The 18,261-nt window shown below is 53.1% G+C and overlaps 8 protein-coding genes across 8 annotated transcripts; 4 read left to right on the plus strand and 4 right to left on the minus strand.

Moving 5' to 3' along the window:
- Positions 1-248: 248 nt before the first annotated feature.
- AAFC00_000504 (uncharacterized protein) lies at positions 249-1,967 on the plus strand (the record flags this gene model as incomplete). The annotated part of the gene is made up of 1 exon (XM_069344895.1): positions 249-1,967. The coding sequence occupies one exon, from the start codon at positions 249-251 to the stop codon at positions 1,965-1,967; it is 1,719 nt and encodes a 572-aa protein (XP_069200344.1).
- A 351-nt stretch (positions 1,968-2,318) lies between these two features.
- On the plus strand, positions 2,319-3,531 carry AAFC00_000505 (uncharacterized protein; the record flags this gene model as incomplete). The annotated part of the gene is made up of 7 exons (XM_069344904.1): positions 2,319-2,372; positions 2,437-2,455; positions 2,531-2,646; positions 2,711-2,853; positions 2,915-3,052; positions 3,124-3,433; positions 3,496-3,531. The coding sequence occupies 7 exons, from the start codon at positions 2,319-2,321 to the stop codon at positions 3,529-3,531; spliced, it is 816 nt and encodes a 271-aa protein (XP_069200345.1).
- Positions 3,532-4,016: 485 nt separating this feature from the next.
- Positions 4,017-5,310, minus strand: AAFC00_000506 (uncharacterized protein; the record flags this gene model as incomplete). Its single annotated transcript, XM_069347792.1, has 3 exons — positions 4,017-4,246; positions 4,308-4,356; positions 4,444-5,310. The coding sequence occupies 3 exons, from the start codon at positions 5,308-5,310 to the stop codon at positions 4,017-4,019; spliced, it is 1,146 nt and encodes a 381-aa protein (XP_069200346.1).
- A 53-nt stretch (positions 5,311-5,363) lies between these two features.
- On the minus strand, positions 5,364-7,208 carry AAFC00_000507 (uncharacterized protein; the record flags this gene model as incomplete). Its single annotated transcript, XM_069347793.1, has 2 exons — positions 5,364-6,539; positions 6,597-7,208. The coding sequence occupies 2 exons, from the start codon at positions 7,206-7,208 to the stop codon at positions 5,364-5,366; spliced, it is 1,788 nt and encodes a 595-aa protein (XP_069200347.1).
- Positions 7,209-7,796: 588 nt separating this feature from the next.
- Positions 7,797-9,026, plus strand: AAFC00_000508 (uncharacterized protein; the record flags this gene model as incomplete). Its single annotated transcript, XM_069344915.1, has 1 exon — positions 7,797-9,026. The coding sequence occupies one exon, from the start codon at positions 7,797-7,799 to the stop codon at positions 9,024-9,026; it is 1,230 nt and encodes a 409-aa protein (XP_069200348.1).
- A 1,424-nt stretch (positions 9,027-10,450) lies between these two features.
- Positions 10,451-12,075, plus strand: AAFC00_000509 (uncharacterized protein; the record flags this gene model as incomplete). Its single annotated transcript, XM_069344926.1, has 2 exons — positions 10,451-10,760; positions 10,817-12,075. 2 exons carry the CDS (start codon positions 10,451-10,453, stop codon positions 12,073-12,075), a joined length of 1,569 nt encoding a protein of 522 aa, XP_069200349.1.
- A 400-nt stretch (positions 12,076-12,475) lies between these two features.
- On the minus strand, positions 12,476-15,721 carry AAFC00_000510 (uncharacterized protein; the record flags this gene model as incomplete). The annotated part of the gene is made up of 1 exon (XM_069347794.1): positions 12,476-15,721. One exon carries the CDS (start codon positions 15,719-15,721, stop codon positions 12,476-12,478), a length of 3,246 nt encoding a protein of 1,081 aa, XP_069200350.1.
- A 62-nt stretch (positions 15,722-15,783) lies between these two features.
- On the minus strand, positions 15,784-17,253 carry AAFC00_000511 (uncharacterized protein; the record flags this gene model as incomplete). Its single annotated transcript, XM_069347795.1, has 2 exons — positions 15,784-17,139; positions 17,212-17,253. The coding sequence occupies 2 exons, from the start codon at positions 17,251-17,253 to the stop codon at positions 15,784-15,786; spliced, it is 1,398 nt and encodes a 465-aa protein (XP_069200351.1).
- Between the last annotated feature and the right edge of the window lie 1,008 nt (positions 17,254-18,261).

Below are 18,261 nucleotides of genomic sequence, written 5' to 3' on the forward strand. Positions count from 1 at the left end.
ATAATGATGTGTGCGGGAGCAGCCGCAGAGCCTCAAGTGCTCAGGCCAAGCAGTATTATCTTACCTTAAGGTAGTACAGGGCAGGTAGCCTTGAAACGCATCATCACTGCATCCTCAGCTCAGTAATTATTACGGTCGGTCCCCTCTCAGACTTCTACCTATACCTTTCACTCAGAGGACTTCACCATAAGGCAACTCCAACAAGGCCTCTCTGAAAACTCCTACAAGGGCATTTTCGCAGCACAACCATGCCTCGTCAAGCAGATGATCCGGACAACATACGTCCCACCAAACGACGTGCACCACTAGAGGAGGATGGTGTGGCTATGGACAATGGTGCAAGCCAGTCCTCAGACAGGTCGAACCCCCGCAAGCGCATGCGTGAAGCCGATCTACCAGCTTTCCGTGGTCCCAAGAGAGCGCGCAGCCCCATGACAAGCAGTCAGCGCACCGAAGCCAGAGATCCCTCGCCGATGCGTCGTGAGCCATCCAGATCACCGCCTCGTAAGCGTCCTGGACAGGGTGCGCGTGTCAGCGCTGCTGCTCGCCAGGCCGCCGAAGAACGACGTCGCCAACGAGAAGAGGAGGAGCGTAAGCATGCCGAGAGCCGCACCCCTGGCGCTGTCGACATGGTCAGCGCTCATTACAACGCTGTCCCTGAGCGCGGCAGAGAATGGAGGAAGACAGACTCGCAGATCAAAGGACTTCGCTCCTTGAACAACTGGGTCAAGTCGACAATCATCCAGAAATTCTCCCAGCCCGACATTCCCACGCAGAACCTGCTGGTCCTGGACATGGGTTGCGGCAAGGGCGGCGATCTGATGAAGTGGCAGTCTGCTCCGCAGATGCCCAGACTCTACGTGGGTGTTGATCCTGCCGAGGTCTCGATCAAGCAAGCCAGAGATCGCTACGAAGACATGATGAAGAGAAGAAGAGGTCCTCGCAACAGACAACCTCGTCTATACGAGGCGCACTTTTATGTACAAGACGCTTTCGGTGAGAGTTTGGAGAACCTTCCCACCGTGAGAGACGTTGGCTTCGACCCCCGTGCTGGACCCGAAGCAGCGGGAAGCATGGCCGCGAGGTTTGCAACCGGCGGCTTCGACGTCATTTCGATGATGTTCTGCCTTCACTATTCCTTCGAGACCGAAGAGAAGGCTAGAGGTATGCTCAAGAACGTTGCTGGTGCTCTAAAGAAGGGAGGCAGATTTCTCGGTGTCATGCCAAATTCAGATGTCATCAGTGCCAAAGTCGAGGAATATCTAAAGAAAGATGCCGCCTCGAAGCCCTTGTCAGCTTCACCACCCAAGGTCAACGACGACGATGGTTGGGATCCTGAGAAGCCCATTGATGCCACGACACCCATGAGACCCAACGATGCAGCGGACAACGATGACTGGGACCCGGAGAAGCCTCTCGATACTTCAGCAAACAAGGAAGAGGACAGTTGGGATCCGGAAAGGCCCCTCGACGCCACAGCAGCAGCTGCTTCTGCTGACGACGAAGGTTGGGACCCGGAAGCGTCGTTGGATACCTCGGCCACAAAACAGCCTGCGGCCTCCGCCACGCCTGCCGTCAAGACCCCAGCTCCCGATGAGCCTCCTCTACAATGGGGCAATAGCATATATACTGTCAAATTCCCAAGGACCAGGCCTCTGCCCGCTGACGGAATCTTCCGCCCGCCTTATGGCTGGAAGTACTTTTATTACCTCGAGGAGGCCGTGGACGTGCCGGAGTTTGTGGTTCCTTGGGAAGGATTTCGTGCGTTGGCTGAAGACTATGGCCTCGAATTGCTCTACCGGAAACCCTTCCCCGAGGTCTGGGAAGAGGAGAAGGACGATCCGATTCTCGGTCCGCTTAGCGAGCGCATGGGAGTCAGAGACAGAAACACCGGCAGAGTCAACGTGAGCAAGGAGGAGATGGAGGCCGCGGCTTTCTACCATGCATTCTGCTTTTATAGGATCTAGACTACTAGTGAGACGAAGCATCTCTCACGGACTTGTTGCGGTTGCCATGAACTGTATGAAACACATATGAAGGTTGCAAAGACGTCGTTTCCGTAGTCAATCCCATCCATGTATATATATCATTATCCCATGGTGCTTCTTGAGACGGATGTGCAACCATCAGGGTTGGATTTTTGTCTTGGCGTACACTTATGAGGCGGGGCCGGCATACCTTCCTAATGCATCTCCGCACCTTCCTCCACCCCCCATCCCTCGCAGGCAGACCAGCGTCATTGCCATTGGGTATAACCAAACAATCCCCCTTCGTCGTCCTTCTCCCCTTCTCTCAATCGTAGATCGTCAGGCACAATCATGTCAAAGACCGATATTGTTTCTTCTTTCGTGGAAGCAGCTCCGCCAGGCGAGGTAAGTTTCGATGTGTACAACGCTGCTGTAGACCACGAGCTTCAAACTGACGGTGCAAACACAGCTGTCTAATGTCATCGCTGGTATGCCGAACCCATAATTGTCTCGACCATGTTCAGAATGACATAACGACTTACTCACTCGATTGTGTCTGCCAGACATCAAGGCTCTTACGATAGATGAGCCGTCTCTGACCGACTCTCTTGCTCCCGCATTCAAGAAGTACAACGAAGAGCAGTTCTCGACGGTGAAGCTACCGGGTAGCAGCCAGCCGGTATGGAAGCAAAGACCGACTGAGAGCATCTTTGTGGGAACGTCTCTGACAGAAAATACAAAAGGTCATTGTCAGCGAATTCAACTCTCTAGGGGATGGACGATACTTCGACAGCGCAAGCCAGAGTTCATTTGTTTTCGATCATGCCACCCAGAAGGCTTCCGATGTTCAATCACACGTTGCCGAGTCCCAGCATTCAGACCTGGTGTGAGCGATTTATTTCGGTCCTTTCGTCGGCGAGAGATATGTGCTGATCAGCTACGTGCAGCAAATCATTGATCAAGTCATTCGAGAAACACGCCGAAGAACACTACCCTGCCTCAGCCATCGGTGTCTACCCAATCGAGAACGATTCCGCCATTGCGCTTGTCCTCGTGGCGAACAAATACAGCCCCAACAACTTCTGGTACTTGTTTCCTTGCCAACTTTCCAAATGACTGAAATATATCTTCATTTCTGATCATCTATGAAATATAGGAACGGCCGCTGGCGCTCGCTCTACGTATATGATCCCTCCTCCAACTCGCTCACCGGCAGCATCAAAGTAGACGTCCACTACTACGAAGACGGCAACGTCCGTCTCCTGACCACCAAGCCTATCAAAGCCTCTTCGTCCTCGGCGACCGCGTCAGACGTCATAAGACAGGTTGCCACTGTAGAGAAGAAATACCAAGAAGACCTCAACAGAGCATTCACGCAGTTGAACGAGGGTGCTTTCAAGGGGCTGAGGAGACAGTTGCCTGTCACTAGGCAGAAGGTCGAGTGGGAGAAGATCAGCGGATACAGGGTGAGTTATGCTTTTCTGTCATGCATGTTATATTGTTATCAAGGCTAACTTGTGGACATCAGCTGGGTCAAGATATCGGTGGCGGCAGATCGAGGTAGGAGAGACACCACCATGAGATCGGGGATTGAAAAGTTGCATCATAGACTTTGATAGTTGTATGGCCATTTTGTGGAAAGCGTTGATTTACCATTTGTCGTTATGTGCACCTGATAGACACATTCTCTGACCTCTCTTGAGTCGTTCAGCAGATTCACGGCGTTCCATTGTGTGCTGCCGATATGACAGCCCTCGACGTATGAAGCCAACAAAAGGTCCCCTGGTAGACAAATCATAGCTCGTCTGCTACATCTCGCGTATGAGAAACTCAAGAGGCGAGAAAAATTCTAGTATAATAGCAGGATAGAGATACCGACTCCTTAAACCCGCTCCAAACAATTCGAATTCCATGGCACATACGAGTGGTTTTAAACTCCCCCATCCAGCTAATCATACATGACCAATACAACCAGAGCAATACGTCTACTCAAAAAAGCGCCCCTCCACCTCTTCTTCCCTCTAAACATTGTCAAAAGTACATGAAGAATCAACGCAGCAACTTCCCAATATCAGCGACCCTCGCCTCCCGCCTCCTATGCCCCTCCCTCCCTTCTCCCGCAGCCGCCCCGCGCTTACTGGTCTTCTCCCTGAACGCCATCATCATGAGCTTGCGCTTGTCCGTTTGTATCTCCAGCACGCGGTCTTCTATCGTGTCGTCGACTACGAGGCGGAAGACTTTTACGGGCTTGGTTTGGCCGAGGCGGTGCACGCAGTCGACTTTTGTGGTGTTAGTTGTGGCAGGGGGTTGAGGAGAAGGGAGAGAGGGGATGATGCTTACTGGCTTGGTCTTCGATTGCTGGCGCCCACCAGGTGTCTGCTAATATCACCTGTGTGGCCATCAGTAGGAGAGGACCAGGGGGAAGGATCATAGAAGAAGTAGGACAGAGGAAGAAGGGATGGAATGGAATACATACCTGATTCGCAGCGACGAGGTTCAATCCCACGGCACACACGCCCAGACTGGCCAACATGATGGTGCAGCTCTCGTCTTCGTCCAGAGCACGCAGAGCGCGATCACGTACAATCGCAGTCATTGTGCCGTCGATCCTGCAGAACTTGAACCCTTCCTTTTCGAGTCGCGATTGCACAATGTCCAAGAACCGAGTCCATTGCGAGAAGACGACGGTCTTGTTGCCCGAGGCGCGAGAGGCATTCAGGATCTTGAGCAGCGCGTCGAGTTTCGTGCTGCTGCCTTCGACGACGGTGCTTCCTTCGCCGTCGTCGCCGTCGCCGTACTCGTGTCTGGGCTCTAGAAGGTCTGCCTCGGACATGAGCGCGGCGCGGCACATGGGACATTTCTGCTGGGTAGTGATGACGCGCGTGATGCATTTTCTTCCAAACGTGTGCGCGCAAGGTGTTATCACGGGCTCGTGGAGACTCAGTGCTTCGAGACAGACGGGACAGTCGTCTTGGGCTTCAATGGCCAGTTGTACGAGGTCTTTTAGCACTCTTTTGTTTTCTGGGGTTAGGTTGACTGTCTTCTGGGATGCGAGTGCTGACATGAGCTGCTTGATGCGCTCGTCACCGCACAGCTCGTAGTGGTTGCAGACTTGGCGCATTCGCAGCAGAATCTCGAGTAGATGGCTATAGGCCTCTGCTGCATTTCGCCCCTCGGCGCGATGATATGTTCGCAGAGTTCCCTTTGCTGAGTCGAGGAATGCATCGTATTTTCCTCTCTCATCCTTAGTGAAGGTGACTCGTGAGATGAACTCCTCCAGCTTGAGCAATCTGAGATCGACGAACTTCATCTCTTTCTTGCGGCGCAGACATAATGAGGACATGATTGCCTGGAGAAGAGCGATTGCGGCCGAGTCACCGGATTTCAGGGGACGTTCTAGCACATCGGTCCATACAGGGAGAGCTTCTCCAGTCCGCCACTAAGACCGATGAATCGCACAAGAGTATAAAGATCGCGCAATGAGTTGACAATTGGCGTACCTGTCAGAACCCATCGGGACTTGGCCTTTAGGTCATTGACAGCACCGGCTCCCTTTGACTGCGGGTTCCTGACGATATGGCCTTCATCTAGAATGATGCGGCGCCACTCCAATGAGTACAGAGTGTCTGAACGTGGAGTAGGATTACTCGGGGACGACCAGTCAAACACTAGCGTGGGATACGTTGTGATTATAACATCGTGCTTTTTGAAGTCTGCAGTCTTCATCTTCTTTCTGGCCGAGCCGTGGTAGATACACACTCGAAGTGACTGGTCCTTTTTCATATGTCGGTCAATCTGGTCCTTCCAAGTCGACATGACTGATAGCGGCGCAACGATGAGCGTCGGCAAAGCCTCGTCAGGGTCCTGTTCGTCCGAAGCCATCAGGGATATCATCTCGAGGGTCTTGCCCAAGCCCATGTCATCCGCTAGAATGCCCCCACTCGCAAGCTTGGGTTCGCGATCCTTGACAGAGAAGTTCGTCGCTATGTTTGTATAAGCGCTGGCAACACTATCGTGGCGACGCCACAGCTGCACTACATCATGAGGCGGCTTGGAGTTGGCTGTAGGTAACCTTGGATCTTCTCTGTCGCGGAGCCATGCTAGAGCCTGTAACTGATACGGTAGCATCTTGGTCTCGATTCGCTCTGGCTGCTGCGCCATTGGCATGGCCGCTAGGTCGTCTTCTGTGTTACCGAAGTCCTCAGAAGCATCCTTGATATTACGGGAATCAAAGCGCTCGCTGCTGTCGATTATGTCTTCTATATTCTGCTGCTGCGAACCATCTCCAGCATTTTGAGAACCCTTCCAGGTCGGGTCTTTGGTAGCTTCAATCGCAGACTTTGCAGCGCGCTTGCGCTCTGAAGTCTGACGAGCTTTCTCGTGCTTCTCGAGCAGGTTGATATGCTGAAGCGGCAGACGATCTTTCTTCATCTGGGACCTAATCTCTGCACTTTCTGGGTCATTTAGTGGTGGACCGAAGACATTCATGATGATAGGGCAGTCAAAGTCACCAATGGTGCCTGAAATCACCGCCGCGATAGCAAGCCACCCATTGTCAAGGTATTTTGCGAGCTTCGCTGCCATGGCTCTTGGGACATGACTGATCTGATCACCGACCATAGAGTCAACCCTGATAGCATTGGAGTCATAAGGATTTCCTGGCTCTCTCAAGAGCTCGATATGCTCCCCAAAATTAGCCCATCCTTGGTAGAAGCGCACGCCTACGATTTTGGTGGGGATCTCGCTGTACTTTACATAATCTTCATTGCCTACCGTGACATCCTGAGAAGACGCTATAGTCTCATAAATGTCACGTTCGTCTGAACGTTCCTGAGTGGAGGGTACCAGCCAAGATTCACGCTCATCCTGGCTGTTTGGCACAAAAGCGTGACCATTAGTGGCAGCCGTGTCCACTTGGTTCTGTGAAGAATCGCGAGCTGACGAGCGATTATCGGACGACGTTGGTGCAGGATGGGCAAGGGATTCTGACTCAGAAGGACGTCTCCATTCGCCACGTGAAGACGAGGACGATGCAGGTTTCTGCGAAGAACTATCATTGCGGGGCGCTTTCGCAGCTCGTGGCTGTGTTTCATCATCTTCTGTCAAGTCAATGGTTTGGACTTTACATTTACTGTTGCCGGCGCGGGCTGCTCCACTAGCTGCAGCAGTTCCACCGGCCCTACCACCTCTGCTACCTCTACCACGTCTGACGTGTGGTGTCCACGTGGATCCTCTGGGCATTGTTTCGAGACGTTTATCAGCCCGCACTTACAATGACAAAGTAGACCTAGGGTAAAACAATCGCAGCCTGCTAAGTAAAGAAAGCTACTCCGACTTTCAACGTGTCGAGAGCCCAGCTTATACCCTCAGTGCGCGTGCGGAGAAACTCGCGCTAGGACTGCGCGTCCATGTGATGTGATACAATATCTCTGTACCTACTTTATCTGGAGCGCGCGGAAGCTCTTCCTTGAAACACTATTACCTGTACATGTTAATATGCATCTATAATCTCGATTATAGACATACCGGAGGTCTGCCTGAGACGATGTGTTACCGGTCATTCTTGATACCGTGCACAGGTACTTTTGGATACTGCGGAGGAATCCACGCTGCCGGGCAACGTTGTGTATAAGCTTGCGCCCACAAATAGATACCGTATCCACATCTCTTTTGCTTTGACATCACTGCCTGCTTTGTCGCGTGTAGCCACAAGTGCATCAGACAAGAAGACACCAATCGAACCCCCAATAGATCCCACTAAACATATATCGCCGAGTGACATCTTGTGAACATATTACCTTCTTGAGACGAGTCGTCAGAGCAGCCAAAATGGCTCCAAAGAAGGCGAAGGCGGCCAAAGCTAAACAACAAGAGACCAGCACCAACACGAAAACCAAAGGCGACGAACCCGTTGCGGATACTAATGGAAGCCAACAGAATGAATCTGTCATCGAGAAGCAATCGGAGAAAGACCCAGCAGTGACAGATTCTCAAGCCAAAACTCAATCTGATACTGGCTCAGCTGCTAAACAAAAGAGCAACGCGCAAGAATCGGCTCAAAGCCAAAAGCGCAAAGCACCCGAGGAGAGCAATGATGATGCCGTCAAGGACGAGGACCCGTCTACAAAGGTCGAAAATTCTCCCAAAGATGCCGAGGGATCTTCTAATGAAAAGGACTCTCAAGCCACGCAAAAACCCGAGGGCGAGGAGAAGCCTGCTAAAAAGCGCAAGGCTGACAAGTCCAATGAGAAGCGCGATGGGGTTCGCAAGTCGGGCCGCGGCACGACGAAGCCGCTGCCATCGCAGCAGCAGTTGCTCAACTATCTACTCTCTGATGCTGCCGCAGAGTTGTGTCGTCCCGATGATGAGACGAAAGAACTCCAGAAGAACGATAGTCTTAAGACTTACTCTTCCTCGGTATTGACCCCTTTCGAAGAGCTTATTTGTGCTGTTGTCCTCAGCAGACCTATCTCTCACCGATTGGGTTTACGGACCATTCGAACAATCTTCTCGGAGCCATACAACTTTATAACGCCGAAGAGCATTGTGGACGCTGGGAGTGAGAAAGTTCATCAAGCCTTGTACGACGCGAAGACGCAACACAAGGACAAAACCGCCGAGCAGATTCGCTTGGTGGCCGAGGTTGTCATTTCCAAGTTTGCATCCGACCCCAGCGATACAAGCCTTGAGAAGCTCAGGGAGTCTGCTGACTGGGACACTGAGAGAAATAGTCTGCAACACAGCATCAAGGGACTGGGTCCCACCGGCCTTGATATCTTTTGCAGACGTACCCAGTGGCTTTTCGATGAGTTCTTCCCTTTCGTCGATGAGAGGACAGCTCGAGGCATTGACAAGTTGGGTGTCGGGCTGCCTAAACAGGCTACAGACCTTTTGAAGGCACTCGAGAACCACTGGTCTGAGCTGGATACCAAGCATATTGCGGGCAGTGATGAACAGGCTAAGAAGAGACGCGCCTTTGTGATCATCTGCGAGAGAGCTACCAGCGCAGATCTCGAGGGACAGATAGAAGCACTCCTAGAGGCTGCAATGTCCTTCTAGAGTGTTTCCGTGCTCATACAGCTGCATGTCAATTCACGTGTCTGGGATAGGGAAACACTTACATCTGTCGATCATGCGGACATCATTTAGCGAATCCTGACAGGAAGTTCTTGGCATATATGGATGCATATGCAGGGTTGTTAAACGGACAGATAAGATGGTATACGAGATTTCATATGGCTCCTAGATACACAAATGGTAACTTGCTATCAGTCACATTGTCAACTTAACATGATGAACAGAATAACATACATATTCATACTAATTGCTTATGATCTCGATAATTATTGATTGACCTTAAAAAGCTCCACCTTCTTATTGCAGAGATTCTCTGCGAGTCCTTCGCATGATTCCGCTATGATGTTGTTATCTGAAGCAAACCTCTGTAGATTGGCTAGGGCACAAACACTTCCAGCGTTGCGCATATCTGCAGAGATAGGGCCTACTATATCGCAGGACTGTCATTCGGCGATCAAGATTATCGCGAGGCACGATCAACACCAAGACTTTCTTCACAGCGAGCCCGAATGCCTAGACCCGCATATTAGAGCGATCTCCGATACAGAGAAACCTCCATCAGTAAACACAGCATCGAACTTCAAGGTGGATTTCTACACATCTCTGAAGTTCTGTCTGTTTCCATGTCATGTCTTTGTAGACATGAGCATCTGAGAGAAAGGTCCTGATCGAACATACGGATATAGCATGTGAGGCCAAATTAGACTTTTGATTGGCTGGTCAAGCATGGAAAGTCAAGCACAGATCGGGCCGTCCGCCTTGTGAGAAAGCTTGACTCCACTGCCAACACTATATCCGTCCAATCAGCAGGCTCTCGGACAAGTCCGAGAGCTTGTGTATGAGAGAGGTTCATCATTGGAGGATCATCCTAGAGAGAGGTACTCTCGAACAAGATAACACAGGAAGAAAAAAGGGCGCGCTGACCCTTGCGCCTAGAGCAGGAATGCTTATCTGGGATTACACTTTACGTGCCGAAGGTGGCGAGTGGAGCAAGACCAGGATTGGAGAACCAGAGGAGAGGGGTGGATGATATGGGAGTGGTGAGAAGCGGTCGCCTAAAACCCAATGGAATGCCGAGCTTCCGCTTCGGTGGATCACCAGGACGGTTGTAGTCGATGATGCTACTCTTCAGTATTGTTCGGCCGATAAGCCAATCGAATACGTCTCATTGGTTTCTTGCTGTGTTTCCCAATCCATGGGCCAAAAAAACGAGCGAAGCCAATTCGCCAATATGACTTTTCGGCCTGGGGATATATTAACCTTGGTTTCCCCCTCCTGCAGGAAGCCCAGATGGTGTCCAATTCGTTTGCTCTTCATTTTCCTTGTGACATTCGTTGAAAAGAGAGCGACTGTCTTCATACTCCTACCTCTAGTGCCCTAGCTCATTCCAGCACTCGAGGCCGAAGATGAAGAACCCTTTCTCCGCAGGCGACGCAATCGATAAGAAAGTCGGTGCTGAAGTTGTTTCCCCAGACCCCGATGTGGACATCCATCATCAACCATTAGATGCGACGAACAAGTCAAGATGGGAACGTCTGTGGCCTGTGATGGCCTGTGGCTCTGGCTTGTTTTCTGATGGGTTCTTGAACAACATCATCGGAAGTGTTTCGACGATTCTGGCCATGATCTACCCCGACGAGTACGCCAACTCTCCTGCTGCGAGCAATGTGTCTTCGATTGCGTTTGCTGGTACCGTGGTGGGAATGCTAGTGTTCGGTGGGTCAAGAGGAAACAGGTGCATCAAGGAAAACCAAGTGGCTGACAAAATCCAGGATATACTTCGGATCTGTCCCGTAAATGGTCTCTGGTCATCTCGACTGTCATCCTGTTCGTCTTTGCAGCACTTGCAGCAGGATCATATGGAGCAGGAGGCAGCGTAGGCGGCATGCTGGCGGCCCTGACTGCCTACCGATTCTTCATTGGTATCGGCATAGGAGGCGAGTACCCTGCAGGAAGTGTAGCCTGTGCCGAAGCCACTGGCGAGCTCAAGTCCGGCACGAGGAACCGATGGTTCGTCTTGTTCACCAACAACATGATCGACATCGGGTTCGTAGTCAGTGCATTCGTGCCCATGGTTGTCGTTCTCGCAACCACGGAGAAACATCTACGCGCGGCATGGCGCATCTGTCTAGGGCTGGGAATCATACCTCCCTTGTCTCTGATCTACCTCCGACTGAAGCTCAACGAGCCCGAAGCCTTCAAGCGCGAAAAAATGACCAAGGCAAAAACCCCCTGGCTGCTCGTCATAAAGTTCTACTGGTTCAGACTGACCATCGTCTCTCTGATCTGGTTCATCTACGACTTCTCAGCCTACAGTTTCGGCATCTACTCGTCGACCATCACCGCCAACCTCCTCGGCGAAGACTACCCCCTCTGGAAGTCCTTCGGCTGGAACACCGTCATCAACCTCTTCTACCTGCCGGGCTCCATCTCAGGTGCCTTCGTCTCCGACTGGCTCGGCCCCAAGAAAACCCTCGCATACGGCGTGACCGCACAAGCAATCGTAGGCTTCATCCTAGCAGGGTGCTACGGCCAGCTCTACAAGCCCGAATACGTGGGCGGCTTCGTCGTCGTATACGGTATCTTCCTCGCGCTCGGCGAACTCGGGCCAGGCGACAACATCGGCCTCATCGCCTCCAAGACGTGCGCCACGCCCATCCGAGGCAAGTACTACGGCATCGCGGCCGCGACGGGCAAAATCGGCGCCTACGTCGGCACCAAGGTCCTCGGCATTCTTTACAGCAAGTACTCGACCTCCGACCCCGTCAAGGCCGGCCAGTTGCCCGTGTATATCTCCTCGGCGCTGTGTGTTGTCTCGGCGCTGCTCGCTTGGTTCCTGCTGCCGCATATCGGCCAGGACACGATTGATTACGAGGACGTCAAGTTCAGGACGTATCTTGCGGACAACGGGTATGATGTCTCGCAGATGGGCGAGCGTGATGATATCACGCGTGAGGTGAGCAGTAGCAGGCATGGCTCTTCCGAGGGAGAGGCTGTTGATGTTGTCGGCGGGCGGAGTGAGAAGTATTGAAGTTGAAGTCTGGGGTTTCGCTCTTCATCATAATTAGTTTGAAAGAAAGGCGGAGAATGCGAACCATGGCTGGAACCAGTTAATGTCATTCCCGATTTCGACGAGTTCATTCCATCTTATCGCTTTTGTGAGCAGTCCCTCGCAGAGTGGAAAACACATCAACAGTGTTTGTTTTGTATTCACAATGATTGTAAGACTATCATCTGTTCAGGGTGACCTTGATGGAATCCCTCTTCTTGGTTTTCTCTGCCCTGTTCGGTTCTTCTACTTGTCAAGTTCATACATCAGCAGTGCACGTACATGCTAAAGCACAGATATAACATCTTTTTTTCTAGCATAAGTATATATCTACATATGTGCATATACATAAACCTCCTCATTCAATACAGACAGCCTAGATCTAATCGACAAACCCAGTCAATGCCTCAGCCGCGCGACAAGCGACCCAGATATGCCATGGGACAGCACCAGTGGCATCCAACCCTCTGATTCTGGTCAGAAGACCTAGTCCCCGATACCAGTTCAGAACTTCCCTCAACACGGCATCGGAGGCTCTCGGCGCCAACCAGGGTGGGTATTGTTGCTGTTGTTGTGCTGGCTGTTGTTGTTGTTGTTGCTGCTGCTGTTGCTGTTGTCCTTGTTGCGTACCGCCCTGTGCGCCTACTGCTGCTCCCCCTGCCGTGTCGCCGCCCGTGGTCTTGGGTATGATGATATCGACAATGTCAACACCGAGACTGGGTAATGCGCGAGTTTCCATATTGCCGCGTTTGAGCAGAATGCCGCTGGCTAGAGTGCGTTTGAGCTCATACGGACCATGGACCGCAGAGAAAGGCAGCACGAGCCCCCATGTCTCGTCTGTGGCGTCGATGAGGTAGGCGTCTGGGTCAGGCGCTGCTGACGCGGACTCGGACAATGCTTGTTGTTGGTCGACTGGGGTCGAGGGAGCGAGACTGCCATGTGCTTCGGGAGACACAGTGAAACTTGCTGCTTGAGGCGTTGACACTGGCGTCAGAAAACCTACACCCCCTGCCGGCGAAGTGGCGGGGAAATTCGCTGTAGTAGATGTCGCCGAGATCTGCAACGTTGGACTTGTGTCGACTTCAAGCAAATGAATGATCCAGTTGCTGTTTGTCTGTTCTCTCCATACGTCCTTTTCCCAATTGCGCATGGCACCCACGCGAGCGACAAAAATACGCCAGGTCGTTGTTCTCGCTAGACTGAGCGTCATGTCGCGCACCTCCCCGAGTATGTTCTTGCCATCCATATCTTTGGTGTAGAAACTGGTATTGAACTGGTACCTGCCAGTGTTGTCGCTCCAAGCAGCCGTTAGCCAGCTACCGTCGCTACTGACGGTATAGGCGACGTGAAGAATCTGGGCTTCCTCGAGCAGACTCTTTGGAGGGCGGTCGTTGAGGGCAAAGTTGATGCGTCGCGGCAAGGGTGTGATGAGCTGCACGCTGGGTGCGGACGGTATGACCCAGACAGACTTGGGGTCAAGGGGACTCCGCGACGGGATCCGATCGTAGACTTGACTTGCCAGCGACGTCAGCCACGTCGGCTCGGGAACGGGCAGAGCATCCCTGTTGGCAATCCGATCGAGTGGTATGACTTGCAATACAAAATCAGACAGGATCTCATCAGCATCGGCGCCTTCAGCATGCGCCTGCTGTAGCGCCCAAAAGCAGCCGCACAGGTATTTCGTAAAGGCAGGATCGTTGTCGAGACAGAACATGTAGACAATCACGGCGTTGTCAGCGTCGAGCGAAGCTTCATCGCGCAGTACCTCCCCTAAGCCTACCGATGCATGACGCATGCTGTCGAGTGCAGACCGCGCAGAAGCATCTCGAGGCAGCGGAAAGTTTACGAGACCGTCGCTGTTGTCCGGATAGGTGGGTCCTCGTGTATGGGTGCCGAATCTGCAGTTTTCGTAGGCTGATCCGATCAAATCAAGGAAATCCTCTACCGACCGGCTCATATCACCGCTCTCAGGATATATGGCATATGCTGTGACATTCTTTGGTCCGCTGGCAGGCTCGAGACTCAAAGGCTCCCAGAACTTGACCGATGAGGGAAGCATTTCCCAAGCTGTGCCAGCTCTGCGTAAGTGCACAGACGGTGGCTGTATGGCAAACAAATGTTGTGCGCCAGCAGCACCGCCGGGCGTTCGCCGCGCAGGAGTAGGATTGGGTCTCTGTTGGTTCTTGGCGGCTGGAGTATGCTCTGCATGGACCGAGATGATGGACGCTAGCTTGCTAAAGTCACATGCTGCCGAGGAGGTGAAGACGTGCTCGACGGCAGCCTTGAAAGCCGAAAGAGCCGCCATCAACGTACCATTAGAGTCTAAGACTTCCGCAGATGTGTCAGCCTGTCGGCTGTCGGACGTCTCACAGACATGCCCGTTGGACTCTGTGTTGATACTCTGCTGGGCCAGCAATTGAGCAATACCGATCAAGTCTTCTTGTGTGAAGTCGAAGATGTCCCACATGTCGTCCATGTGGGGACGTGGAGATGTCAAATCTTTCCAGACGGCCGCCTTCTCCCCGAAACGGTGTTGACTCTCCTGTATATTTCGCTGGGGATCTTTCGATCCGTCACGAGATGTCAGAAGATCCAAGACGGCGGTGAGGTCTACGACGCTTTTGTCTTCAGAAATCGCACTTTCCACATCAGATTCAATATCCGTAGCTGTTCGAGGCGATTGGATCGAAGCGCCGTCGTCGCCCAAGAGGCGCTTTCGTTTGCCAACTGTAGTGGATGGAGCGACATGCTCGCTCTCACTACTCGAACAGTCACCATCGGAATCGCTGTCAGAGCTCGAGGAGATGACGCTTTCGGGCACGCGAAGCCGCGCTGGAATTGCACGTTTGCCATTCGAAGACGCGCTTCTTGATGGCAGATCGATGATACTGTGCGACCGGGTCTGTGTTGTTCTGGGAAGCGGTGTCGCCTCGGCGACGTGGTCCTGTGTTTCACGAGGTTTGCCACTGAACCGACCGGGCGTGCGATACTTGGCGTCAAAAGACGCTATGTCTTGTTTGAACACGACTGGCTGGAATAGACTGTTGCGACGCGACGAGTCCACATTCATGAAGCTCCTGTCCTGAACGTCGTCGCTGTCTTGAACTTTGGGCGAAGGCAGAAATTTCTGTTTGATCTGCAGAGGGCTCAGGGGTGGTGTCTGGATACGCTCCCGTCTTGCTTGCGGTACTTCATGTTGTTCCACTTCCGAGACATGCGGTGCATGGTGTGTCTCGACATGTTGAAAGTCCTTTGCATCCACCGCCGCAAGTTCAGTGTCATTATCCTCAAAGGGACCATCCGTGCCATTCATTCCAGAGACGGATGGAATATCCTGCGCCGTCGATGCAGCTGTGAGAGGGCCATCGACAATAGCGGCACCCTCCCGGTGTTCATCTCCAGAGTCGGGGGCCCCGCTGTCCGGATGCAGTGTTGCGTTGGGCACAGTCTGGTCGAGGCGTGTGACTGGGCGCGTGTTGCTGGCAGCACGATCAGCATCATCGAAGAAGCTGAAATCAACGTCTGTCACGTCGTTGTCCCGAGCGCCAAACATTTCCTCATCCATGTCGCCGAAGAGTTCGTCGGTGCTGTCCTTCCGTGGGGCGCGCTCCTGTGGATCTGGCGGCATCGCATCACTTGGCCTGGCAGACGGCGGTAGTGGTGCTGCTGTCGCTGCTACTTCGTCATTGCTCATGGTAGGCGCAAGATTGACTTCCTCAGGGGCGCTGATGGAGGTAGCAGGCTCGTTGAAGGCTCCGGGGGGATTCCATCTGGAGGAGTGGGATACACACCGTTCAGAGCACTGGTCTCCTGGGTACGTATGTTCATGGGCGACGACAGAGACAGCTGATCCTGTTGCATGTCCACATCGACAGTGTGGAAAGTCGGCGGATCTCTTTCAGCCATGGCCTGAGGCTCGGTCTGCGCAGTCATTGTTGCTGCGGCCGCTGCTGCCTCATCTCTTGCGTTCTTGCCAAGGAACCATTGTTCAGCCGCATGTAGAGGGTCGACATATGCGCTGGACGAGAGGCTGTCGGAGCGCGCGAGGTGATCCGATGCCGAGAGAGGTTGCGATTGGTCAGACTTCTCGAAGCAAAGCTTGGAAGGCCACAGACAGGTGTGATCCCACGAAGCTGGCTTAGGACGGTCCCACGGGGATCTTGGAATCGAGTCTGCAATGGGCTTTTGGCTGGTGAGTCTGACCCTGGTCCAAGAAGCAGAGTCATCTAACGACGCCAGCGGGACGCCGACTGCATGTGCCAGCCTGGTCTTGACGGAAGATTTCCATGCCTCCTCGCGGGATTTATGCGCCAACCTGGCTCTTGCTTCCTTCCGCAACTGGCGACGCGGCTTGTTCGTGTCGGGCTCGCCGTCTCTGGCGGACAAGGAGGACAAGTCGGAGGCCATGGCGGCTGAAGCGCCGGAAGGGGCCAGCAGGAGCGAGGCATCGGAGTCGGTATGGCGCGAGACAGTACTGTATCGCGCGGGATAGGCGTCGGGCAACAGCAAGAGGGTGCCAATGGCGGTGATCTGGGTGCGGAGAGTGAGCAGAGAGTAGTGCGCCAGGACACCGGCGTCTTCTTGTTCGTTGTCGTCGAGGGTGGGCACGATCCATGTCAGATGGCCGACGCGCATGGCGCGACAATTGGTAGCAAGAGTGATGGTCAGAGACTCCTCGACGGCGGAGAGAAACATGCCGTAGATGTTCTGGTTGGTCAGGTTGACTTTCGCATCGGGACCGGGTCGGCTGAGGGAGGAGACATCGAGGCGCCCCGTCAGAGCCAGCGGCCAACCCAGGTCTTTCATGTATTCGGCGGCATTCTTGAAGCCACCGAAGACGCATATCTTCTTCTGCACGGCGGCGGACTGCACCAGCACGCTCCTGCCACGCAGCTCGAGGAGAATGGCGTGGCGCTCTTCCGTCCAGCTCGCCGCCGGCTGAGGTCTGGCCTCGGCAGCCTTTTCTGTGGTGGAAGAGGAGACATTGCCGCTGTGGTCGGACGGCGGTGCGGTGTAGATCTGGTACTCGATGGAAGCATAGCCCTCCTGCAGCAACTGTCAGCCTTGTTTGGTTTGTCGCGGTTGCGAAGAGGTAGAAACTCGAGACTCGGGACTCACAATAGCGTGGAGGTTTGTTGTGCAGGATTTCAAGAAGTCCATAAGTGGGAATGCTTGACGGTGGTAGGCAACGTCGCGTCCATAGTCCTCCGCGAGAGATAGAGAGAGAGAGAGAGAGAGAGAGAGAGAGAGAGCGAGAGGAGAAACAAATGCGAAGATGGAGCAGAAAGAGGAGGGTGGTGATAGATGGAGTCGAAGTGGGAAGGTGCAGAGGGAAGGATTTCCCTAAGCGGAGCAGAAGATAGTACCTAGTGGACAGGCACTGTACCTTGAGGTACCTTGAGGTACCTTGAGGTAGAGCAAAAGGTAGTGTGCAGTAAATGATGGTCAAGTAAATACCTGCACCCACTCACAACAGCTGGATAGACGATAGCTAATCCGCGTGATCGGGGATCTCTGCGTCTACAGGGACTTGTACTTTGTCTCGCACTCGCTGTCTCGCTCTTCTCGGCTTTCTTTTGTCTCAACAAGGGAAGACGCCAGGTGCACACGGGAATCTGAGCGCCGGAACAGTGTGTGGGGCTGATATCATTGCCGAGCCCGAGTATGGCAAAACATGCTGCGAGTTGGCCCACGAGTATATGTAATGGTATCTCGCAGCGCACATATATGCACGACAGCAGTTTGTCATGACTGCAGGCAGGCGGCGAACAATGAATGTTCCTGGAGGCACTGCTGCGGCATAGTGTGGTTATATACCTGTACACCTGGGATGAAAAGTGTGATATCAATGGACGCTGTCGCTGTGTCTTCACCCCGAATACAAATCATCCGACACGCTTCTCCATAACGATGAGCTGCTCCATGAGTTGGTGGGACGCCTTGATGTGTACCTAGGTAAAAGCCAAAGGTACGATACCCAAGGTAGTCCAAAGGAGCTTTACCAGTACTGTAGTGTTCTTCTCCCCTGCCTCGTCTAGTACCTTGGTTGAGAAACAAACAGTCGAGAGCGGCGGACTGAGTCTCGGCTAGTGTGCAGACTCCAGCATCGCTCCGATATGATACGTAAACATGTCATGACTAAGGTAGGTTGTACAAGGAAACGCGAAT

Source organism: Neodothiora populina (assembly GCF_041146345.1).
Source record: "Neodothiora populina strain CPC 39397 chromosome Unknown canker_contig_11, whole genome shotgun sequence".
NCBI classification, from domain to species: domain Eukaryota; kingdom Fungi; phylum Ascomycota; class Dothideomycetes; order Dothideales; family Dothioraceae; genus Neodothiora; species Neodothiora populina.